The sequence below is a fragment of the Betta splendens genome, chromosome 7, assembly GCF_900634795.4.
Source record: "Betta splendens chromosome 7, fBetSpl5.4, whole genome shotgun sequence".
NCBI classification, from domain to species: domain Eukaryota; kingdom Metazoa; phylum Chordata; class Actinopteri; order Anabantiformes; family Osphronemidae; genus Betta; species Betta splendens.
The window spans coordinates 4,661,970-4,687,269 of record NC_040887.2 but is presented as its reverse complement, the minus strand read 5'-3'; the positions used below and the strand labels follow the sequence as shown (position 1 = coordinate 4,687,269).

General features: G+C 48.2%; 3 protein-coding genes and 1 long non-coding RNA gene across 7 annotated transcripts; 3 read left to right on the top strand and 1 right to left on the bottom strand.

The window, feature by feature from the left end:
- The first annotated feature begins 45 nt into the window (after nucleotides 1-45).
- Nucleotides 46-6,551, top strand: ikzf4 (IKAROS family zinc finger 4). 4 transcript variants are annotated; one of them, XM_029157073.3, is made up of 8 exons: nucleotides 46-544; nucleotides 1,855-1,909; nucleotides 2,004-2,111; nucleotides 2,191-2,493; nucleotides 2,586-2,753; nucleotides 3,439-3,591; nucleotides 3,855-3,983; nucleotides 4,071-6,551. In XM_029157073.3, the coding sequence occupies exons 1-8, from the start codon at nucleotides 425-427 to the stop codon at nucleotides 4,850-4,852; spliced, it is 1,818 nt and encodes a 605-aa protein (XP_029012906.1). In that variant the 5' UTR covers nucleotides 46-424; the 3' UTR covers nucleotides 4,853-6,551. The 4 variants fall into 4 exon arrangements, with proteins under 4 accessions (XP_029012906.1, XP_029012907.1, XP_029012908.1 ...); XM_029157074.3 differs by having other exon boundaries at nucleotides 401-641; XM_029157075.3 differs by having other exon boundaries at nucleotides 401-926.
- Nucleotides 6,552-8,395: 1,844 nt separating this feature from the next.
- LOC129604363 (uncharacterized) lies at nucleotides 8,396-10,333 on the top strand. The gene is made up of 3 exons (XR_008695172.1): nucleotides 8,396-9,098; nucleotides 9,566-9,664; nucleotides 9,908-10,333. It is a non-coding gene; the product is annotated as an uncharacterized LOC129604363 (long non-coding RNA).
- A 4,179-nt stretch (nucleotides 10,334-14,512) lies between these two features.
- On the bottom strand, nucleotides 14,513-19,805 carry wnt1 (wingless-type MMTV integration site family, member 1). The gene is made up of 5 exons (XM_029156665.3): nucleotides 18,584-19,805; nucleotides 18,285-18,390; nucleotides 16,864-17,117; nucleotides 16,417-16,682; nucleotides 14,513-16,324 (listed from the first exon to the last, which is right to left on the bottom strand). The coding sequence occupies exons 2-5, from the start codon at nucleotides 18,383-18,385 to the stop codon at nucleotides 15,833-15,835; spliced, it is 1,113 nt and encodes a 370-aa protein (XP_029012498.1). The 5' UTR covers nucleotides 18,386-18,390; nucleotides 18,584-19,805; the 3' UTR covers nucleotides 14,513-15,832.
- Nucleotides 19,806-21,333: 1,528 nt separating this feature from the next.
- wnt10b (wingless-type MMTV integration site family, member 10b) lies at nucleotides 21,334-24,998 on the top strand. Its single transcript, XM_029156664.3, has 4 exons — nucleotides 21,334-21,519; nucleotides 22,071-22,333; nucleotides 22,452-22,903; nucleotides 22,977-24,998. The coding sequence occupies exons 1-4, from the start codon at nucleotides 21,446-21,448 to the stop codon at nucleotides 23,445-23,447; spliced, it is 1,260 nt and encodes a 419-aa protein (XP_029012497.1). The 5' UTR covers nucleotides 21,334-21,445; the 3' UTR covers nucleotides 23,448-24,998.
- The last annotated feature ends 302 nt before the right edge of the window (nucleotides 24,999-25,300 follow it).

The following is a 25,300-nucleotide window of genomic DNA, read 5'->3' as shown; positions in this document are numbered from 1 at the left end:
CTGCCATTGACACGAATGTATGTCTCACCCACACAACATAAAGGCTGCGCATCCACAATAGGAACAATAGGCAACGTCACTTTGTACTGCTTGTTTTGACAAATGTCAAAGAGAAAGACACTAAAATAACCCGCCTACTTTATTCTCCACTAGCATTTCCGGAAGAGGCTTTGATCAAAAACTGTGCCTGAATCTTTAAAGAATTTCCACCGCATCCAGGATCGAGCCGAGCAGGTTTGAGGCAGCATTTCCTATAACAGATGCCCATATTCAACGCTCTGTGGCCGCTCTGCTGTCGGGTGAATCCAATGGCATAGATTTGGTCACATTTCCCCACCTGTACCCCGGGCTGACATGCATCGATGCATTCGACAATCGCTGGATCAGGAGCTCTGTTGTACAATTATTCAGTCTGTATCCCAGCATGGGCCCGGAAGTTGCTTGGGATTCCCAGGTAAAAAAAAATCCCGGAGATGCTGTCGTCGCCTGGGAAAACAAACAGCTTTCGACGCGGCTAAAGAGGAGAAGGCTGATCGGCTGCCAGGTAAGGAAGGGGCGCGTGGACCTCGCCGCGGCGCTCGCGGAGACCGTCCATCGCTGTTTCATGTGGAAGTGCGGCGTGTTTTTGAGTAGTTGATGGGGTGAGTGCCATTTGTCGTGTGGTCGGGTGCCATAGCAACGGCTCATGAGAAACACTATATAGCCCAGGCCAGCTCGGGGTGAGTGACAGCTGTGTTTATGCGGACGCCGCGGACGGCGGCGGCTCCCGCGGCAAATTGCCGCTGCGTCTCGAGCGTCGATGAACTGAGCGGCGCCGAGCAGCCGAAACAAGTGGACGCGGATGCGCGGGGAGATGTGGCGGCGCGTTGGAATCGTACATGTTCGATCCCAGCTGAAAGTGGAGAGGATCGGATCGTCAGGGGCTGGTGCGCGTCTTTCTCTTTTTTTTTTTTCCGCCGCCGTGCCCTGGTTTGACTGGCGCGTCTCCCGGCTGCTGCGCCTGTTGCTCCCCGCGCGCGATCACTGCGAGGGTATTAATTCATTGCCTGCGCCGCGTCCCCCCCCCCCCTCCATCCACCGGCTCCACAGTCTCTTATGTCCACTGTTGTCATCCATTAGAGCAAAAGGTGCAGCGTTAAATGCAGCTATTTTAATAACTGACGTTAAACACACCAGTGGTCATGTACAATGAGCACAGGTTGGACATGCGGAGTGTATCCTGCGTACCTCACTTAGTGGCAGCCTCTTATTGTTCTATGTAACCCACAGTAAATGTCGCCTATTATTTATTTATTACTGGCCTATTGCACACAAACGCAGCCCGTGGATCCAGTAACAGACAATTAACAGTAAAAGCTGCAGCAATTCAAGCAATACATATTTTATATGTTCAACTTAGCTGATAGTGTTATTAATAATACAATATTTATTTTAGCCCATATATAAATGTTGATATTTATGATATTATTAATTCTGCAGCCTGCATTGTTTGGTTTTTCAAATGTGATGCACTTTTGAGAGTCGTAGCAGCTTTGCATTCTCGTCTAAAGTGTTCTCCAGCTTTTTTTTTGTCCTCCCCCATGAATTTTAACTCCTCCTTTGACAGATTCTTTAAATGTGGCTCTTCAGTCATTCGCAAGCTGCCACTGCGACTGAGCCTGCGTGATTCGGAACAACCTTGGTTCACCTGATTACTTTATTACAGCGAGCTTGTTTCTACACACTCGCAACTGAACCTGTTTCATACTCGTATTTTTACGGTTTGTATCTGAAATATAACAGGTCTGGTGTTATATTTTAGATGTAGGTTTTGTGTAGCTGAGAATAATCGTTTTTTTAAATCATATTTCATAGGCATCTGGTCACATAATGAATGCTGATGACTGCAATGGCCGCTCAAATGCACAAGGTAAGACTATTAATAAAAAAACAAACTAATAATTTTAGTACATTATCCCTTCATCCATATTTGCGTAAATACTGTAAGAATTACTATTTTTCAGGGAACGGAGGACAGTCATCAGCAGAGCAGGAGTTTTACGGTGCGGTGCAGGGCCCTGCAGTGAGATCCCCAAACAGTCAGCACTCGTCACCAAACCGCTCGCTTAGTGGTCAGTCATTTTATTTGTCTGCATGTGGTCTGACAATAAGAACAATTAAACAAACGTACACGTGTTGGTCTCCACACAGCAAACTCCATCAAGGTCGAGCTGTGCAGCGACGCGGAGTCGCCGGGCGGTCCACCGGCGGAGAACCCGGAGCCTGAGAAGGACAGCGGCAGGAGGGATGACGGGGGGGACCCCGTGCAGGAGGGGGGCGCGGAGTTCTGCGGCGCCGAGCGGGACCGAGCGGGCCTCTACAACGAGGTGGGCGGCGCCAAAGCGTCCCCGTCCGGACCCATCCGCCTGCCCAACGGGAAGCTGCAGTGCGAGGTCTGTGGGATGATCTGCATCGGGCCCAACGTGCTGATGGTGCACAAGCGCAGCCACACAGGTGAGGCCGGCGCCCGTGCGTGCACGCAGGCAGGGAGCAGCCGCGCTCCGAAGGACTCACGCCCCGATCTCTGTGCCCGTCCGTGTTCCAAGGCGAGAGGCCGTTCCAGTGCAACCAGTGCGGGGCCTCCTTCACCCAGAAAGGAAACCTGCTGCGCCACATCAAGCTGCATTCGGGAGAAAAGCCCTTCAAATGCTCCATTTGCAACTATGCCTGTCGGCGGAGAGACGCCTTGGCCGGACACCTCCGCACGCACGCAGGTAAAGCAGCAGCAACACAATCGAACACAATCGAACGCACACGAGAGCCTCATCCAGATATTTACTTGATGCACGTTCCATATCAATATCACTACTTGTTCTGATGAGTGTGTGTAACAATGGTGATAAGCCGATGTAGGTTTCATTAGAATGGTCCAATCCCCCCCCCCCCTTCTGTGAAGCTCAGAGGAAGTAGGTGTCCTTCACCAGAATGTACAGAATGGCAGATCACAACACATGACATTTAACACTTTGTGAAAACAGGAAATCCTGCTGGTGCTTTTTTTTTTTTTTTTACAATTTGTGAACACACAAAGGTGCTCACGTTCAGTCTTGGTACAGTAGATCTTGGTCGATCCGCGCGGGTCCCGGTGTTGATTTTCGCGGAAGAAGCTTCTGGTGAATTGACGTCAGACCTTCCGATGGCTTACTAAGACAGAGCGTTGCGGTGAAGAGTTGGAAGGTTTTTTTTGTCATTGCGGGCGACCAACGCAAAATAATTGCAGGAATTGCCGATCAATGTGGAAATCCATTCTTTCGAACCTAGCCGGTGTTTATGGTAAACCCCTCCCATAGACTGTATCTGATGGCTCCGCGTGGCTTTGACCCGGACCATCCGCCCTGTTGGGTGAGGCGTCGCCTCCTCGGTCCGACTCGGAATAAAGCTGCTCGTTTCCCATTGCAGTCTCTTCTCCGACGGTGGGGAAACCTTTCAAGTGCAGCTACTGTAGTCGCAGCTACAAACAGCAGAGCACACTGGACGAACATCTGGAGCGTTGCCATAGTTATCTGAAGAGCTTGGACCACCAGTCAGCCGTCAGCACGCAGACAGCGAAAGGTAAACTCATGCCTGACCTCATGAAAACACACTGAAGGGGGGACTTTAAATATACTTATTCTTATATATTCTTATTATTTTTCTTGTTTTTATTCTTATTCTTATTCTTATTCTTATTCTTATTCTTATTTTTATTCTTATTCTTATTCTTATTCTTATTCTCATTCTCATTCTCATTCTCATTCTTATTCTCATTCTCATTCTCATTCTCATTCTCATTCTCATTCTCATTCTCATTCTTATTCTTATTCTTTTGTTTGCAGGTGTGGAGTCAATGACCATGGAGTCACGTGCAAAACCTGTGCTGCAGCCGTCCAGTGACAAAATCCAGTTTGTGGACAGAATGGCTATTAGCACCAAACGCAAGAGGTCAACCCCACAGAAATTTCTGGGTGAGCTTTTTTTCACTATATATTTATTTCTCAATTGTAGGGTAATAAGAAGAGACCCCGGCTCTAACTGGACTTTGCTTCCTGTAGGTGAGAAGCACATGCACCTTGACCTGCCCGAGGCCCCGTACGAATTGTCGTCTGGCTCTGAAAAAGACGGCGACATCATGGGCCCTCAGGCCGCCGGGGACTCGGCGCCGGCCGCCTCCCACCTCCTGGGGGTCCGGGGCAAAGGCGACAACCACGGGTCGCCCACCCTGTCTCACCTCCATCCCGTCTACCTGTCAGAGCTCCGCACATTTATGGGCTCTGTCAACAGCAACGCCACCCCTCAGGGCCCCCGAGGCCTCGCCGGAGGCGCGCTGGCGGCGGCCTCGCTCGGCCTGGCGGCGCGGGAGGCGGGCGAGGACCCGCCCTCGGCCTCCCCCAACGGCTGCCCCGACTCCACAGACACAGAGAGCACAGCCGAGGAGCAGAGCACAAGGGCTAGCGCCCCCACAAGTACCTCCAACAACCACCACCTCCACTACCAAACCCCAGCACTGACCCGCAGCCGCCCCACCTGCAGCCCCAGCCAGGCCAAAGACACGGACCCGGAGTGGGAGCGCGGCTGCCCGGCGCGGCCCGCCCGAGGGAAGGGCTCCCTCCCCCCCAGGGAGGCGGTCCAGGTGCTGGACCGGGACGGGAGGCCCGTCAGCTCCTTCCACTGCCGCCACTGCCACATCCTCTTCCTGGACCACGTCATGTTCACCATCCACATGGGCTGCCACGGCTTCCGCCAGCCCTTCGAGTGCAACATCTGCGGCCACCGCAGCCAGGACCGCTACGAGTTCTCGTCCCACATCAGCCGCGGCGAGCACCAGGTGGGCTGAGCGGGGGGGGGGGGGGGGGGGGGGTGGTTACGGGCTCACGTCTGCTCTGCACCAGATCACTAGCTTTAAATCCCCAGTAGAACAATTCGTCATCGCAGAGAGTATCCTATAAATTCAAGCGGAGAATCTTTACACCATTTAAAAAGTTAACGGAGGTAAGTTACGTTTAGTGAATAATTCTAATCATTCTGCAAAGTGCCTTTTTGGAGGATTTCCTCTCAGAATTCAAAAACGTGGGGAATGGTGCTCATAGGGTTTGACCCGCCATCCCACAGTTGTGCGTTTCCATCTGGTGCATCGTCTGCACTCAGTGCTTTGCTTTGTGGCGAGGGAAGGTGTCAGGGAGGCTCAACATGCACTGAGAGCTCGGCGCCTCCGGGTTTCGGAGGAGCTTCGGCGAAGGACGGAGCACAGAAATGGATTGCCTTAACTCCCGCCGCTGCAGCTACGCGGCGGCGGGAACACTTACTGTTTACAGCACGGTTCTACAGTGTGAAGCCGCCTCAGAGGAAAAGCAGACGGGACGTTGCACATGGAGACGACCTTCAGGGCAGAGGGGGTTCTGGCGGGTTTAAAGCGAGCCTTAGGAAGCTGGTGCAGATCAGAGCGTGGGCTGCGGGCGTGGACCGGAACCGGGGCCCGACCCGACGGAGACGGCCCGGGGTGCTAAACCTACACATTATTGCACTTTTGGGTTCCCTGCTTGTATACGAACGCCGTCGCCGACGCACCCGGCGGCTTCGCGACGTTCCTCCGCGATTGTTCTGCTGCACTGACCAATCACGTGACTGATCTCGGAGTTTCGCAACCCCAGTGTTTCCTTGGGAGCCGGCCTTCTAGAGAACCCCACTGCATTGCACTGGTTCTGCGGTCTACACTCAAGTTTGCTGCAACGTGTGACTGAGGATTAAAATATCAGTTCAGCTGAAACGCTTTGTTGTTTTTTTTTTGGTTTTTGCTCTCAGCAGCTGAGGCTGAGACCCGAGAAGATTTCCATCACTTCAGCAAATTAGCAAATGAATTAGACCTGTTGAGTTCATCACTTGTGATTATCTATTTAGTGTTGTTTGTTTCAGCCTTGGTGTATTTAATCAGCTATATTCCAAATCTTATCCAGCATATTCCTCAAGTCCATGAAATGTTACCTCCTGCTTCTTTATAGCACCCAAATACCTTATTGCTACAGTACGGTGAGTTATCTGATCATTTTAATATTGGGAACATGAATGAGACCAAACTCAGTATTCTTACTTGTTATTGTGGGTTTGCTGCTTCATAGTTTAACTTCATTTCCTTTAATCGCAGGCAAAATGTACTTGAAACTGTTTGAGAAAAAAAAAGTTATTTAAAAATGCACTTGGTTTGTAGAGAAGCGTGTGTGAATGGAACATAGCATGTGTGCTTGTCGTTTTCCGCTTTTACTGGAGTTGTGAATTATTTTTGAAATGTGAAGTAATTTTAGAAAGTGAAAACGAGGCATTGTTTTTGTCTCCTTGTGTGGACTTTTCAATGTTATATAATATTTTGCGAATGATACGACATGACAGAACACCTTACCTCAAAGTTTAAGATGTACAACTGCCTCATTATTTCAAGAAGTCATGTTGCTTTCCGAGATGTTCTTGCAGTTACAAACGCGTGCCCCTCGATATTCTCAAAACTTTTTACTGTCAATAAAGTTCAAGTTTGTTGTACAAGAGATTTTTCCTTCTAGTTTGACTCCAGTGGTATTTTCAATCGCCTGCATAGTTGTGGCTTAAAATACATTCAGAATGGTTTACTTTGTTAAAAAGAAAACACAAAGTATTTATAACTTGTTCTAACTTATTTATAACATGTAAAACTGTGATTACCACTACAACAATCTACACAATGTTATACAAATTCTAGTTCAGTCTTATATTTAGAAATTGTGCAGCAACATCTGCCAGTCTGAGATTTATACAACCTTACGTGACCTTCTGCCTGATAAAAAGGCTTGAAACTTTTATGAAAAGACAAATTAATACAATAAATAATAAAGATGCATCTGCTCCATATCTGCTAATTAAGATTTTTATTTCAGCACCTTTAAGGGCAACTTTTAAATTGATTTCAAAAACACACATTGTACATTTTCTACATTAAGCATGTAACTTGTTACAGCAAAAACCTCCATATGACATTTAAAATATGAAAAACACATTTTACAGCCAACCTGAAACCTAAGACTTAGACAGTTTGGGGTTGACATGACCCTTTGGCCTACGTGCGACACACATACCTTTGTTGTGTGTCTTTCAGGTTACTCTGACTTTTTTCCCTCTGCAGTGGAAAATAGTTTGAGTTCACTCCTACGTAACATTCCATGGGAAATTTTAAAAGCGTTGAATTTAACATGCTACACAGAAAGCGAAAACTAACCAAAGAAGCACATAAATCCCTACACATGCAAATTATTTGATTAATATACATATTATGTGTACTTTATTAAGCGGGGGTTCAGATTTCTGTGATTCTTCAGTCGAGCAGTGACTGTTCTTGCACATAGCTAATAAAAAGTGAGAGCTGATATGACGGCTGTCTAAGAAGATATTTCATTTATTTTATTGGAACAGATTTTCTTACCTGTACTCAACAAAAGCCAGCATTATAAGAACAAAGTCAATATTTCTACTCCGAATTCCTACTGTGTCCCCCAAAGTAGAATAGCTGATGAGCAGCAAAGCACTTTAATTGTGACATGTGTTCTGACTGTGTGTAATCCAAACCACCTGTTACCGCTGCTACTTGCTTTTTTTCTCAGTTTGTGGTAGAAACAGCTCATAAAAACACCCCACTGTCGTTCCCACCCAATGCACCGCCTGTGTATGTGTTTACTAGTGTTCGACCTGCGCGTCACTGTCTTGGTAAACCATTTACAGTAAGAAGACGGCTGTGGAACGGCGCGACCCTGTGGACCTGGCACCACTCGTGGAAGGCGTGCACTTCTGGTATGTGCAGCTTTTACAATTCTGAGGAAATAAATCTGCTTGAAATCCTGAGTTACAAAGAATTGCCCGCCACCTGTCATCAACAGGAAGCTTTCAGAAAGCGCGTTATTTAGATTTATTCTGCAGTTTGTTTGTCACACGTGTTTTATCCAAACTACTGCACATCACTAATGCTTAACAGATTAATACAGTTTCTTATTTTAACCAGACACAGCTTTTCAGCTCATTTCTGTGTTGCATAAAAAACATGCACACTATATTTAAGATCTTGAGCAGCCAGCTGCACTGATTAATCAACTAAAATGAACAACAGTCAGCTCTGAAAAGCAGATGGTGCGTTTATTCGACTTAAATATACTTAAACTTGTCATTTTAATTATGCTAGACACACAGTTAGTTTGCTGGTGACAGATTTTTATCAAGATCTTAATGCTGCAACATAAAACCAATCATAGCAGTCGTCATCGCCTGACTCTCAAAGAGAAAAAGATTTTCTGATATTGATTTTAATCTTTGGAAAGAACTTTACTAAAATCTTCTATTGTGAGCTGATGATTACGACATTGTGCTGGGTTGATTTTCTGGCATTTTATAATCAAGCCATTATTTAGGTGTAATTGCTGGTTACGGCCCTGTTACCAGTGTACGTATGCAGTCAGCTCAGACATGTAACTGCACACAAGTACATGTAAGAGGAACAAAAATACAGATACAATATCCTGTAGAAAAATGTGTAAAGATATAAACTACCGTATAAAAAATAACACTTAAAGTAAACACAACCCTAAATACGGCGCTCCTTTCCCTAAATGCCAATGCACTGTTTTATTAGATAAGGATAATTTTTTTTTTTTGTATTTTAGTCTGCATTGCATTTTAAGCTGTTTTGTGCAAAGGTTGACAACAATCTAACTTTTCTTTTTATTCATTTGTTTGTGTGGAGGTTTATACTCTCCTAAAGTTTAACGTAAGAGCGCGTTAACAGCTTGAGAGATGCAGTGACAGCATTTGCTTCTTCTCACCTACAAAACAAAACCAACAAACACAAATAAAACGACATCTAAACAAAGGACGCAATAAGATGCTGCAGTTTCGTTATTCGCCAGACGGTGGCAGCAGTCACCGCGTTCCTACTGACAGACATGCTCGTTTACTGTTTATCCTCTAATTTAAATGAGCAGCTATGGATGCAGAAATGAGCACAGATTTAACGCTATGGTTCCAGTGTGTAAATCCAAAACAGTTATAATGAGGGTGACAGGCTGCGTATCCAGGTGAGTTTCATTCATGTTAATAACTTGTCGGTCACCTGACGCCAGCTAACTCAGTAGCATTATTAGTTGTGACTTTCATTTTGCTTCCTTGGTAGATTTTTGAGGCTCGTTCAGTCTCGTGCTCAAGCTCAATTTGCGTCAGAAAGTCAACATGTTAGCTTGATTAAAGTATGAAGGACTCCTGCATTAGTTTCACTCAGCTGCCGCTAATTGACCGTCAAATGACGGTACGTGTAGATCGGCCTCTGAGCCGCTAGATGGCAGCATTTCACAGTGTCCAAGTCAGCTGTGGGGCCTAGTTAACGGTGCTCACAAGGTTTGACTTCTGTGATGACCCGTGATTTAAAACACACAGCGCCTGGGGTAAAAAGGCAATAGTGCACAAAGAGCTAAGAAAATATTAAATTATATGAAATCTTTCATCCCCTTACACGTTCGTACCCCCACTTCCTGTGGGTGTGCTCCAGATGCTGCACCCGATCACAGAAGAAAATGACAAAGAAGGAGGCCACTTCTACTACAAGCAAGACAGGAGACCCCGTCTAACACCTGCCCGTCCCGAACAGGTGAGTGCACACATCTTTCTACTCTGATTAACGGGCCCAGAACCTGACTCACATGGGCCTCGCAGACCACGGCGCTTCCCGCGCCCACTTGTTCTCCTAATTTCCAAAAAGCGAATCAGGCTGTAATTTAACGAACTTGTTTGTTTCCCTGAGGATCTGCGAGGGGAGCCCTTTGGCTGCAGACCAGATGTGTAGCTGGTGGCCTGTTATTCTATCAGGCTAACACGCCCATGTATCTCGTAGCTTATCCAGATGCTGGAAGACGTGATGCCGAGCAGCCAAGCAAAACAAAGATGTCTCCCCACATAATTGCTGTTTGGATAGACTGCTCCCTGCAGCTGTACACGGAACTGGCTGGAATATGCACGGTATTAATTAATGCACTTATTCTGCCATTTCAATTCTATAAAGAATGTTTATTTTGCGTTCAGGTGAATCTATCACGCATTGATCTGGCAGCTGTCGCTACCAAACCATGTTGAAGGTCCACCGGCCTTTCATCATTCACTCTCGTGAGCAGCTTCGGTCACTGTCCAAGTCAACAACATGCATCGTTTATTGTCACCAAATTAAACACTCTGCACGTGTGGCTTCTGTGCTGCAGCTTCATCCACTCAGACAAGTTTCGTTCGGGTCCAGAAGGAACTTTTTAGGCTGCAGAACGTATTGAAAGGCTCCTGGCGGGGTTCTGTGGGATGCTGCGTCTCTGGAAGCGATTAGCCCACAGAGCCGGGGTGAGTGTGTGTCAGCGAGACGAGGGTGGGTGGGAGCAGGCGTGTGTGGATGTGTGCGCAAGCGTGAGTGGGAGAGAAAACGCGTGTTTGGAGAGGGCAGGAGTGGGAGAGTGGAGGTGCTGTTATGCAAGAGGTCAATATGCGCCTGGAGCGGAAGATGTGTGGCTCCTGTGGCCGGTCGTCCCCTGTGTCACTGCCTCAGAACACGGTCGCCAGAGGTGTGTGACAGCCATGCAAGGGTGCATGCGCGCACGCACACACACACACACACACACACACACACACACACACACACACACACACACACACACACACGCAAACGCACACATGCAAACACACACACACACTCACACACATACACACACACACACACACACACACACACACACACACACACACACACATCCACGTTCATACACACACACACAAGCACACGTGACAGGAAGTTGCCGTTGCGCCAGCGTGCGAGTGCGACGCTGCGTCTGCGAGCGAGGCAGTGACACAGGAATGTGTCACAGTTCCTGCGCGGCGCTCGGCTCCCAAACTGCAGCAAATAAACATTCCTCGGCTGCTGTGTCAGTGCTGAACCCGCGCCCGCTGTCGCTGTAAAACACAGCGTGTAATTAAAACCAAAAACGGAGCGTTCCTCCTTTTGTTTCCAGCAGCGTTACTAGATTAGAGAGAATGGCCCTGTTCTGCAGAATCGGCCCGGTTCTCTGGTTCTGGTAACGTCAGGGAGTGGATGAAAACAGACTCATAGGTAATGAAAACAATAAATGAGACCTCATTGACTTTGTTTATTCAGATATTCACAGTGTTAACGTCCACCGAGGCCGGTTTATCGCTGACTCGTGTGTTTGAGCCCAACGAATGATGCGCAGACCTCTGTCATGTGATCTGCACCGCGGTTCTCGCTCCTGCACACGCTCAGATGTGTGTAAACACGCTGGCGTTGCAAGTCCTCGCCCAGAGCCGTTCCCTGTCATCACAGCTCTGTTTACAGGAGGAGCCCCGGCGTTTGCTGCCCTCAGGTCTGAGGCTCCTCAGATGGAGGCGCAGGTCCGTGGTGGAGGCGCTCACCTCAGCACGCGCGAGGTTAAGTAAAGGATTTCATAGAAGAAGAGAAGAGGAGCCAGAGGAGAAGCGCGCGTCGGGCCAAGACAATCACAAGGTTCCGCTGGTGGGAGGAGGCGGGTGTCGATAATCCGAAACACATTATCAGCACATGCGCAGGCGCTCTCCTCCACCGTGGCCTCTGTGCACGGGGCCCCACCGGGCACAGACCCCGGCTGGTCGCCCACCGTAGCCGAGCGGCCTGTCGAGCGAACAGAGCCGTGCGCCCGCGGTTGCGCGTCCGCGGGGACCTCCCCTCTCTCCCGCGTGTCAGGCTGTGGAGGCCGTGATGATGGAGCGACGCGCGGAGGCCGCGGCCATTGTGATGCTGGGTGGCTGTTACTCTGGAAATGCCATCTGCCAAAAAGGTCAGTTGCTAGGGGATGGACTGTGTCTGCCTCGCAGCTGCCACACACACACACACACACACACACACACACACGCACGCACACACACACACTTAATTGTTTCCAAGAAACCTTAATTGAATTGGAGTAAATATGACCCGTTGGACTGACCACAGCCGACCCACTGGGCGTAAAGTTCATCCTCAGCTGATTATAATTCTCAATGTGATGTATGTGTGAGGAGCCGGTCCATATCTCCTTACATAATGGCCGTGTGGTCACTGAGCGGCACCAAACAAATGCTTCTGACTGTTACACGGCCGCTGGAATGATGTTCCTGTCATAACAGCGCACTAATTAATTGGAGCGCGGCCGCAGTTGAACAGCGGGATTATAATAAAATGCGGGACCCGAGCCGCGCTGCAGCGTCCTCCATAACCGCGACTGCAGCGGCGACGCAGGCCCAGTCTCAAACTCCTCACCGCGTAGCCGCCAAATTAACGCCGGCTCCACCCAGAGGGCAAGTTCTCTCCCACAGTTCGGCAGGAATTTGAATGTGGGCTGCTCTGCGTCGTCTCTGTCGATGAACCCGATGGAGGCTCCTGTTCCACTTTAAGTCCGGCCCTTTGGTTCCACCCTGTTGAGCTGCATTAACAGCCAGTGACGTTTATAAAAGTATGCATTACATTAACACTGACCTTTATGTTGACGCTGCTGGTCCAGTAAAGACCAACGGCTGCATGTGTGTGTTTTTTAATGGAATGTGACGGTTATCTGCTACTGTCCAAAGCGAAATGTGCCACCTTTGTATCTATTCTTTTGTGTCTTCCATCTCTTCCATCCCCCCCCACCCCCTCCCTCCACAGCTTCACCTCCAGGCTCCGCTGGCCCTCGGCAGTCGCCGGCCGTTGTGCGCTCGCCCCTGTTTTTGTTGGTGCGCTCGCGGCGGCGGCGGCGTGCTCGCCGCCTGGCAGCCCCCGTGTGTCAAAGGTGGCCGCGGCAGAACAGACTGTGGGAACAGCCGGTTAGCCTCCCCTGGTCCCCCCCCCCCCCCCCCCCCCCCCTCCCCCAGCGGAGGGGCGGCCATCCATCGGGCTCTAAAACACAAACACACAAATGCCCGGCCGAGGACACACTCGCACAAAAAGCCTACAACGCTCACACCCTCTCCCAATAATCCTCGGAAGCAATTTCATCTCGACTCGGGTGGCGGCCCATTGTTGCCGGCCCCTTCAATCTTTCCTTATTAACTCTCGCTTTGTCCCGCATCCGAGCTTCTGGACTCATCTCTCTTACATTCCGATCGGCGCTGCTCCCAGCACTCCCGGGCAACCTCCACTCGCTAATCCCCCCCCCCCTCAGGCCGACCCTCCCCGAGGATCTGTTGCTGCTGCTGCTCTTTTTTTTCCTTCCCAACCTGCCGATCACCTACTCACAGACTAAGGTAGGGGCATTGACGCCATGGTTTGGCTGGAGACGGAGTGTGAAGGCGGGGCGGGCGAAGGAGGAGGCAGCCACAAAGTGACTCCAGCCTAGACAATTAGAACAATGAGCCGGGCCTGTAGGGGGCTAACTCGCTGCGTCACGCCTGGACGGTGGGGTATTTTGTCAGTTTAATGAATTGTCCGTCAGGCCAGGGCCACGTCGCAGGCTGTGCAGGGAGAGGCCAGCAGGGACCCAGACACTAAGTCGGTATTTATTACACTGCCTTTGTCACTAATTGAGCTAATTATCACTGACTCCTCAGCACTCCCACAGGCAGCTCCCCCTCTCCACTCTCCACCAACGCTCCCACCTCACTCTCACGCCTGGGATTTGAACCCTGTCTTCCCTCTCCTTTTTTTAAATTGTCGGCCCCTTGCGTTTCCTTTGTTTCCTTCTGTGTATCGATGCCATTGCCCATCAGTTGGCCCAGACACGAGGCAAAGACGGCCAACAGCGTTCAGGCAGGGCTCATTTTAGTTTGTCACTTATACATTAAGTCATATTACATTTCATGTTTACACATATGTGACTTCTGTAGATATCATACTTTTTTATGACCACTATCAGTTTTCTACTATTTATTTACTTTATTTCACTTTAGTTTGATTCGTTGTTTTTATTTTGGTTATCACAATCTCCTTTAAGATGCTAATGGAGGAAGACATTACATAACTTCTGGCTCTCAGTTCATGCCCCTAACTTTTTCTTATGGAACCTGTTATTGTGAACATTATTAACGCGTTCTCTTGCTCAGCCCTTTCAGATCTTGAGAGCGTTGTACTTCTGGGAGCGTGAAGGCCTCGCTGCGTCTGGATGACCCCAGCTGCTTGTGTGCTGTGGGCTAAAGAGAAGGCAAGAAGCTTTCCAGACTCCTGTGGTTGGTGGAGACTCTGGGCTTTCGTTATTTCTGATAATATTTCCTCTTGGCATTAAGACCGTTAGGTATAAGTGAGCATTTAATGGAGAAAATCCCGTATGGAGGTATGTGAATAAACGGAGGTCATTTCTGTGCTTGGCAGCACAGATGCAGAGATGTTTTGTGCGCTGGGGAAGAGGCTTTGGTGGTAATAGGATTAGGCACAGGACACCCAGGGACAGGCTTATATGTTCACTTGGTTGGCTGTCAAATCCACCTCAAACCAACAAACTCTCTTTGCACATATTCAGGAGGCACATTTGAAAATATAAACTTTATTGTCCTATAATACAAACCTAAACATTTTGCTCAAAATCTAAAGATGTCTTGACTCAACAGTATAAAAATTCCCAGAAATAAATATTTTCTATGTACACACACATAAAAGATACATATTCAGTGCACAAGGAAACAGTATATTTTCCAAAAAAACAAACAAGGTTTGTAGTAAGAGTCAGTTTTGTGCCAGTCGCATTAGACCAAAATGAAAAGGTTAAAGATCAGATCCTGACTGGACACTAATGAACAGATGCCTAAAGCATTCAGCAACGTTACAACAGACATCATTATAAATATATTTATATATTTCATTATTTACAGTATTTTGGTTCTTTTAGCTGATTTACAGTATCTGCAGATAAATTCTGCACAGGCTGTACAGTATCGTTCATCTCAGTTTCTGCAGCTTAGCCTGGATTAATAAATCTGTATCACTTGTTTATTGACAAACACTGCATTAGGTCAAAATGCTAATCAAGTGGCATTTGTTTTCATTTTGAGATCATGGTTCGATATTCCATGTTATACGTACCCCTATAATTGGACAGGCTACATATAGTTGTGCTGGTCAGCATATTCATAAAACATTCTGAACTTGGTCCCAGAAAGACTGGTTCCAACTCTTCCCATCTCCCCTGGCGAGAATCAGGGTCCTCCAGGTCAGTCAAAGCAGCAAATTAGGGTTGAGGTGTTTCATCTCCAGAGAAATCTAAATATGGTAAATGGTAAACGTAGCAGAGAAAGTCGGGGAACAAAGAGCTCGTCCACAGAGATAAACTTCTAATGGTTTGACATGAACGAAGCCAAACGTCTTTTAAAATAACTTCCCACTTTCTACAGATCTTCACCAGTTCATTAGAAGCTGCTTGTGGCTCTGACCACAGGACATCTGTGAAACATTCTGGCTCGTTTCTCACTGGGTCAGAGAGCAGCTTCTAGTACCTGGTTACAGTAATTCCTTCAGCCACATAATTTTGTCCCTCTACTGATACTTCTTTTTATGTATATATTCACAGTGTAAACATTTGAGGGACGCAGGGTTCTATAATACCATAAAACATCAAAGCAAGGAGCAAGCAAATACTCCTGCTGTACCCTGTTCATGCATTTGTGCTTTTCTCCATCTCCATGATTGAATCTTTTGTGCCAGTGACGTACTTGTGTCAGTTTACACATCTATTGTTTTCTAGCTTCTACCTAAAGTTTTGACCGCCCGCCCGCTAGTGGTTTCCTCAGCCAGCTACCTCATTTCCTCCTGAAAATGCCTAAATATTCACTTGGCGGCTCCCCTGGATCATAGACACTGGTGTAGGGTCCGTGTACTGGTGCAGTTCAAGCAGCTGACGTGACAGCACCAGTGGAAGGTGCAGTGACAGCGTTCGGTCACGCTCTCGGTCCGGGTCTTAAACCCACGTCCACAGCACAGCAGTTCACATCCATCCAGGCCCGGAGAGGAGCTGTTGCACGTTCTCCCAGAAGTTCCCAAAGTGCCGGTTTTTCCATTGTAGGAGCAGAAGTTTGGAGATTTCTCGAAGTAGACCAGGTCCATGGCGGAGGGGGGTTTGTGAGCCGGGTTTTCGGGCTCCAGGTGCTGGGGATCTGCTCGGTTGGAGGCGCGGTTGCTTCCCTTGTTGGCATACACAACCCGGGATGCACCATCGAAGCGGTCCTTCAGGAAGTCCCCCACTGTGCGAAAGCTGGGCAGTCGCATCCAACACGTGCGCACAGTGCACGAGCCGGACATGCCGTGGCATTTACACTCCTGCCGCATCTCTGACGCCACCGTCTGCATGGGGAAATACCAGCGGCTGCTGACGACGTCTTACGAAATGGAAATCACATTGGCATTGACACAGAACAGACGGACGCGGCTCCTACCATTCTGCCGGCTTCGTTGTTGTGCAGGTTGGTGAGGTAGCGCAGGTCCCTGCCCCTCTCGCTGGAGTCCACGAACTCTCGGCTAAACATTCGGCCAAAGTCCACGTTGTCGCTGCAGCCGCCCCAGTGCCAGTCCGGCCCGCCGGGCCCTCGGCGGCGGTAATCGCATGTGCACGACTCGATGGCCCCCTCTGAGCAGGAGCGGGCCACGGCGTGGGTCACGCCGGCGCTGGTGATGGCAAATACAAACGCTGTCTCCCGGCAACCTGAGGGAACAACGTCACACCCTCCCATTAGAGCACGACCCAGACTTTTAAACTTAGCATTGCCCATTTGGCTTAAATTAGAAAGTGTTCAGAGACTTGACTCTTTAGATGAGCACAGGAGATTCCATTGCACGGTGCCCAGAACGGGGCCAAACGTCGCCTGGTCAGATGAGAGACTCACCACGATTGACGATTTTGCCAAAGACGGCCGGACTGTGGGTGGTCGGGCAGTTCCAGCGGCGGTTGCGAAACTGCCACTTGCACTCCTTTATGGCCGTGTGCAGCCCCGCGGCGATGGCGTGCAGGATGCCGGGGTTCTGCCGGATCAGCCGGCGCTGGCGTCGACTCAGCAGGGCCAGGCTCGGGTCCAGGACCAGCTGCACGTTCTTAGAGTTGGTGAGGAGGTTGGAGGAGGAGGCCACATTGACGATGCCCCTGGTTCAAACACACGGACGAGGGGGTTCAGGGCCGAGGAGCAGGCAGTTCACATGTGTGAGCCTTCGGAGAGCCTCTAAACCCTTAAACTGGGGGTCAGAGTCAAAGGGTTTCTGCTTTGGAGGCCTGTATCTCCCTGTACCTTAATTTAATATCTATATACTTTAGTAAAATACTAAGACCCAGTCACACTGGTCTGCATCTGCAGACTCCAACTCAGTGTGAGCTACAAGGTTGTTTTTTACAGTTTGACAAAATATGCCATGTTTTAGGCAGATTTCCCTAAAATAAACCTATATTGTGTCCTTTATGTCAGAAAGTCTTCCTGTGTGTAACCAGTGCATAGGTGCGACTGGTGAGTTGTGTCAAGCATCGTTTCATTCCTTTGTACTGGAATGTTCGTGTCTCCCGTTAAAGCCTTGGGCTGTTGCAGGACTGAAAGCATTAATAGGAATTCCGTCCCTTGGATGTTTTCCCATAATTCCGCGGTGGCGCTCGTTGTTTTCCTGCATCTCGGGCAAAGTTTTAAATATTTGAAAACGCACAAACGCTGTGCGCAAATACTGTCCATTTGATGGCGCCGCAAAAAATGACTAACGTTCGTTAAGTCGTTCCCTCAACAAATCCTTCCCACAGTTTATGGATTTTTAAACAAACACGCCAATATTCCCAGTGACGCAAAACGCAAAACTACGCAGACCCAACTTTATTTTTGCTCTCTGTAAAAAGCATGAATGATGCTGTTACAGCAATGCGCAGAGAAATGCACAGAATATCTAAGCTATTTAATAAATTCACATTCTATGTGACAGAGGAGCAGAGCCGGAGAGTGAGCTCTGAATCTGGCGCAAATAAAAGGTGAACGTATAAACTCATCATTACGCATGCCAGTCGTTATCTTAAATACTATGTTGTGGCTAATGGCTAAAATAGTAATAAAATGAAAATGTTAAGTGGTTTATTGGAGCGGTTTAATAGTGACGGATGAACTCCCACAAGCTTTAATGTCGTGCGGTTGCTCTCTTTTTTCAAAGGCTCCGCAGAAGTTGTTAACGGTGCCAAGACAAACACAGAATTTCGAGCATGCAGCGAGGATTGCGGTAGCGCAATAACGCCGTGCGCGGCGGCAGGATGCCGATAACGGCACCGGTGATCCCGGAAACTCACCACCACCGGCCGCTGTTGTTGACGGCCCCCGTGCCCGAGAGCGAGGACACCAGCAGGATGCAGGCGGCTTTCACCCCGAGCAGCAGCGCGAGACTCCGCATCGTGTCTTCGGGTCAAATGTGAGAGAGAGGCAATGTCAGACTTCAAGCTCAGGCAAAGTTCGAGTCCAGTTCTAAACACCGCCGACGCGTATCAGCATAAACAGTCCAAGTTATAACTAATGTCAAATTACTTGCGTTCGGGTATTTATCATAATTGCGTCTTAAATTATTGTCAAAATGCAAGGTGCGCACACTCACCACTCCACGGTCCACTGAGAGGGTTTGATGGGCGAGACAACCAGGAAGCCCTAATTGACTTAAATGGGTCTTGAGTGGAGACGGGCTGCTAAATAATGTGAAGTGTCCAGGTGGGATGCTGCTGCTGCTGCTGCTGCAGTCCTCTTCACTCTGTCTCACTCAGTGATGCTCTGCACGGCGCATTGAACGCGTGGGACAGTCCCGAAGACTTGATCCCCTCGGTGACTGATAGGCAACACATTCTTCTCTTATTGAGCACTACGAGGGGAATAAAAAAGGGATTTGCTGCTCTCATCTCCCTCTGTTTTTCCCTGAGCCTTTTCAATAGGATTGGAGGGAGGGATAGTTAATGCTCTTCATAGGGCGCACAATGAATAAGGAAACACAACTGGGTGGAAAGAAAAAGGAAGAGAAAAAAATAGGGCAATCCACAGTGTTGCGCATATTACTACTCACAGAATCAATTCCCTGTAAACGTGTGCAGCCGAGAGTGCGCGCTCGCTTCCACCTCCAGGTTTGCAAAAAAAAAAAAAAAAAAGGTGCAGTGCTCCGTGCGACGCTCGTGCAGATGCTGTGGGTGCGCCCGGTTCCGTGCTCCCGCGCCGCTCCGAGCTGGTGTCACGGTGCAGTACAGTTACAGTGGAACATGAGCCATCGAAATGTGCCCTTTTTACCCGGCGGTTGGATTAGCCTACTCCCTAACCGCATCTCCTCCTCTTTTCTGGAAACGGGCTTTTAAAATGTGTCGTGACTAAGGACATTTCTGTGCTTCTACTCGATTCTTTCGAGACTAGTGCTCACCTATTGCATTTGTTTGTTCACCGATACATCGTTAAAACACCACTTTTTGAGACCTCACAGGATGTTAAATACTAATTTATGCTCCCCCAATAAATAAAACAATTATCACCAGACTTTATAGCCAGAGACTTGTGCTCTATGTCTTATTTCTATTGTGGACGCAGAAAGAAGCCGTGATAATAAACTCTTAGTTCGGCTATAACTCACACCGCCTGCTGGGCTATCTCAATACTATTTTGAATGCAGGGGAGATGAAATACTGTCTCCAATCAGAAGTCTGATGCATGATGAACCGGGAAAGGGGAACGAGCAGGAATAAAAACCATTCCAAACATCTGGCCTGCAGACCTCCCTCGACGCACATGGAGCCCAGAGTAATCACAGCTTGTGCCACTTTGCGGCATCTCCATCCGAGCCAGACCGAGCGCAAACTTCAGTGTCCCCAAACGTCTCCGGGTCGGTTCAGAGTTGGTTATGTGACATTTATCAGCTCATTTGCATGTAGCACATCGCGCATTACATCGGTCGTAGGTTGAATAGTCTTTCTGTCGTTCCCTTAGACGACAGTAAAAGGAAGTGGGCTTTTGTAATAAGGCTTTAATGACACCAATCCTACGTATACTCCAGCTTTATATGAAGGTGCTCAAACGGGTTTCCTGGAGCAGTCATGCGACACAGAGCAGATTAGGGCTTCAATCCGGATAAAGGGGGCCTTTTATATACAAATCAACTTCAAATCACTTTTAAGCCACTTAGATATACACGCCAAGGCAGAATGCTAATGCACTTTTCATTGCTGCAGCTTATGGAATGGAAGGAGATCAGATGAATCGGTGTCACTATGCGAACCGTGTTTGAGGGGGGTTTTAACTCAATTTAATGAAAGTAGCCCACATGCTGTTCCGATAGAAGTGTCTGCTTTTTTAATTATGATCGAGAAAGCATTATTTAATTTGTTGGAGAATTACTTGTCTTCCTAAAATGTGTAATTGAGCTGTTAAATCAATAGCAGCGATTGTTATGCTTAATTTAATATCCAAAACCAACATCCTGAAATCTTGAGCCTTTAGATTTATAGACCCACTGATTAGTAAACAGGAAAATCAAATTAGAATTTCTTTCTTCTTACAATGTCGGTAAACGCATCACATACCAGTTTAATTTAAAAGAATTGAATGGATCCAGATATTTGAAATAAGAATTAAGTCTTGGGAGGCTGATGCTATGCTCCTAATAATAATCTATAGATAATACTGCCACCAATCCGTGTATATATTTTACGCTATGAAATAAAGACTTTGAATTGACACAGTGAAGTTGTTTCAAACACAACAATGAGGAGCAGCCGCTCTGGTGGCGGTGGGAGGAAGGGGGGACCACATGACTAAAAACAGTATTGTTGGAGGGTCTGTTAGCGGAGCCGCCTGCCTGCTGCTGCCTCCCTGTCGTACAGTCGATCCTGCAGCTCCACCCTCCCCCCCATTCATCATTTTTAACTCACCCGTTTATGAACCAAATCTTCTTTGACTCATGTTTCGTTTACTGAGCTTCTTTTAGTTATTCCTCTTTTTTAAAAGTGGAAGTTTTTGCTCCATTTTCTACAGACCCATCAAAATGTAGGAATATTTCAATTCATATTCATATTTGTCGCTCTCTATGAAGTATGTTCACACTATTAGCTGTTTTTGAATACCTGTTCAATTTCTAAAACAGTTTTTGAAAAGTGGAGCCCGTGCGTAAAAGTTTGGAGACGTAGTTTTACGCTTAGACAAATGACCACGGTCCACGACGCGATGATCAACTGGTGGTCCAACGTTCATATTGGACAATATTTTGCAAACAGCCGCCTGTAGAGGCATCTCCTCCCCTCCCCTCCCTCTCTCCCCCTCCCGTTTACTCTCGCCCCCGAGCTCCTCAGCTCCTCTGTTCTCTGTCTTCACTCTTCGGTCGTTTGGCGGTGCATCGATAATACTCCACCCCGCTTCTTTTTTGTTATTCTCTTTCCAAATTAGCTTTTATTACGAGTGTTTTAATGTCACCTTGCGAAAGACGCTTAACGAAATGGAGCTATCAAACAAACTCCGTTGGGACCAATTCCTGATTTTGGCAGCAGCACTTATGTCACCTGCATTAACGTAAGTGCACTTGAGAGCGGCAGGAGAGCTGGTCTAGTATAGGATCCGACAGGAGTTAGAGAAGTTATTGTGTGTTGCCTAAAGTGTGATTTTTAAACGCATCATTTCCGTATTTTGTGAAAATGTGAAACATCTGCCCCGATTTATGAACTGATTTAGTAAATGCACCCAAACACTGGAATAAATTTCTCGTCTTAATGAAACTCTAAAAAATTCGTCGTAAACCAAGCAGGTATTTTTTGTCTATAAGATGTAATGGTCAGTTTACGTTCTGCTTCTCAGCCGGACGATGTGTTTAGAATTATAATTTTCACGAATGTAAAGTAGTGAATACTTGTTCAAGTGATGAACGCATTCTAATTTGCATTCAATAAAAAGCTAAGAATGAGGTGAAGTTTTGAGGATGTGCTTTTTGAATCTTCACGTTTGTTTAATCTTCTCGTTTTATAATATTTTCTTTTTTAAATCGCATCACCGTGTCCACGTACTGCTGTGGGTTTGACTAATCGACTCCTTCCAGCTCCGGTGACCCCATCACTTCTTCTCTTCAGGGTGCTGTGCAATGACATCCTCAGCCTGAAGGTGGCAGGAGATCCAGTGCTAACCCCAAACTCGGTGTGCCTGAGGTTGGCAGGTCTCAGCAAGCGCCAGATGCGGATGTGTGTGCGGAGCCCCGATGTCACGGCCTCGGCTCTGCAGGGCATCCAGGTGGCCATCCACGAGTGCCAGCACCAGTTCCGAGACCAGCGCTGGAACTGCTCCTCGTTGGAGGGCCTTGGCAGGCAGCCCCACCATAGCACCATCCTTAACAGGGGTGAGAGTCTGAGGCAAGATGATGACGCTGGTCCAAATGGGACCTGGCGTTGACAAAAGAAGGATATGTTTAGAGCCATACAGTCTGTAATGTTTAACTCTTTCATCCGTGCTTGCAGGGTTTCGTGAGAGCGCCTTCTCCCTGGCCCTGCTGGCAGCGGGTGTGGCTCACTCTGTGGCCTCCGCCTGCAGCATGGGCAAGCTGCGGGGTTGCGGCTGCGAGGCCAAGCGTCGCCAGGACGATGACAAGATCCGGCTGAAGCTCACGCAGCTGCAGCTGCAGACCTTGCAGAAGGGTGGGCTCGGCGTCGGCATGACGCGGGCCCTGCCCTCGGAGCTGGGCGGTCGCCATGGCGACCTGCCTGCTAACCTGCACTCCAGCTACCCGCCCACCCTGCTCAAGCCTTTACCGGACGAGCTGAGCTCCATGCAGGAGACCTGGGAGTGGGGGGGCTGCAGTCACGACGTGCGATTCGGGGACCGCTTCTCCAGGGACTGGCTCGACTCCCGTGGGTCCCCGAGAGACATACACGCACGCATGAGGATGCACAACAACCGAGTGGGGCGCCAGGTGGGTAGTGTACCTGTCTATAGTGTTCACAGAGGGATATGTATATATATATTTATGACCCATCTCTACACAGATAGTCACTGACAACATGAAGAGGAAGTGCAAATGCCACGGCACATCAGGGAGCTGTCAGTTCAAGACCTGCTGGCACGTGTCCCCCGAGTTCAGGCTCGTGGGCTCCCGGCTCAAAGAAAAGTTCCTGTCGGCCATCTTTGTCAACTCCCAGAACAAGAACAACGGCGTGTTCAACTCCAGAGCGGGGGGCGGCGGCCGCCGGCGCAGCATGTCCCGGGAGCTGGTGTACTTCGAGAAGTCGCCGGACTTCTGCGAGCGCGACGCCTCGGTGGACTCGCCGGGCACGCAGGGACGCCTCTGCAACAAGACCAGCTACAGCACGGACGGCTGCGGCTCGCTGTGCTGCGGCCGCGGACACAACATCCTCAGACAGACGCGCAGCGAGCGCTGCAATTGTCGCTTCCACTGGTGCTGCTATGTGATGTGCGAGGAGTGTCGCCTCACGGAGTGGGTCAACGTGTGCAAGTAGACGCCACCTGCAAGAACCCATCCAGGAGTCACGACGGGAAACCTTTTCCCAATGAATGTGTGTCCTTCATCCGGGATCTATTTGTAGATTGATCCTATTGAGGAGGGGACTCGTGTCATGTTATGCCATGGCCTCTCACCCTTGTAAATGATCTAAACCCCTTTTATCCTGATGAACATGGGGAATCGCTGACTCATCCTATTGTACAATATGTGTGTATTTACTGTGTACATGTATATTTGTAAATGTATTAATATTATTGTGTTGTGAGGTTCTGGTTCTAATTGATAACAGACGGGATGGGAAACCGGCGTGGTTGGACAGTAGTTTATTACTGAGTGCTTCTAATGATCTCCAAGATATTTATAACAGAGACAGATCCAAGAAACTTGTTTAGGAGCGAGTAACAAAATCTAAAATCTAAGAAGGCACAGTGTCCACAAGGACTGATGCACATGATAGAGAACTTTCATCAGGATGTTATTGTGATTATCGATGATTGTGCACTTGTGGAGATCGAAATGGGAAACTTTGAAGTCGCTTATGCTTGTACATCTGTATTAATAGTAATTAATTCCTGAGTGGTCACTAGTGCTGTTTTTATAATATAGAATCGCTCACTCTTGATCTAACTGTGATGTGATGTGTGTCATTTTGCCATGAAATCAGCCTGAGACTTTATTATTTGGCGCTTGCTTTTTTCAGGCCGACCACTGCTTAGATTCTTCCCACATGTCGTACATGTCAAAGTGAGAGATGGACCTGCTTTAGGCCTGAACTGATGCTTAAGGGCGTGCATATGTCTGCGTGTGTGTGTCTGTTGCTGTGTAAATGAGGGCTAAGCTCGGCACACTGCAGATCTGGGAGGTGAGAGCCGTTTTTATGGCTACTTCATGCTGAGAGAAGGACTTTTTACGGCCGCAGGATATTGTTTCCTTAAAGTATGACTTTTATTACTGGAGAGATGCATCAAGAGACCGTGGAGTGGGGGTGATTGTACCAGTCTTTGCTGTGTGAGCATCTGAGGGGATCATCTGTCCAGAGTTCATAGCCAAGGAGGGGACTTAGTGAAGCACATGCCACTGGGATGCTGGGTCCACGTTACCTGGGAGACAGACTACACAAACACAAACACAGCCGCATAAACACATGCATGCGTTTAGGTACAAATTCACTGACATGTAGAAATACCGACGATGATGTACAATCAAGAACATAAATGCTGGTTCACACACACGAACTGTCAGAACCGCCGGTGATGCAAGTGATTTGCATCCTCATTCCAGTTCGTCTGCAGATTTAGTGAAACGCTAATGTCAGCACCTGACCGGATTTATGATCGCAGCATTTCAACATCTCTTGGATGATCGAAACTGTCTACATGTGCAGTCTGCTGGAAGGAAAACCTGCCCCGTCATGCATTGTATGTGGGTTAAGCCTTGCTTCTTGGGGTTTGTGTAAATATCACTGGTGTCTTGTGGAATGGCAATGCCAGTGACTGAATCAACTCCTGTTTGTATTTTAGCAAGAGAATGTAAAAAAAAAAAAGACGGAATGATAACAGCCTGGATTTCTGGTTTGCATTTCTTTATTCGTTTATCATTTCACCCTGAAGCTGCTGCAAAGGGGAATTTCCTGTCACTGTCTCTCCCATGTGTGAGACAGAGGTTGGTGAAAAGACCGGGACTGCTTTTCTTCCCCCTCTGTGCTCTTTTCCTCTCGTTCCCATTCTCCCCCTCGTCGCTTAAGAAATAGACACATGCGTAGCAACACATTGACTGCCCCCTGAGTAATGACAACCAGACTGGGCTGAAATTAAAGAGAGGGAGGCAGAGAGAGGAAGTTAGGAGAGA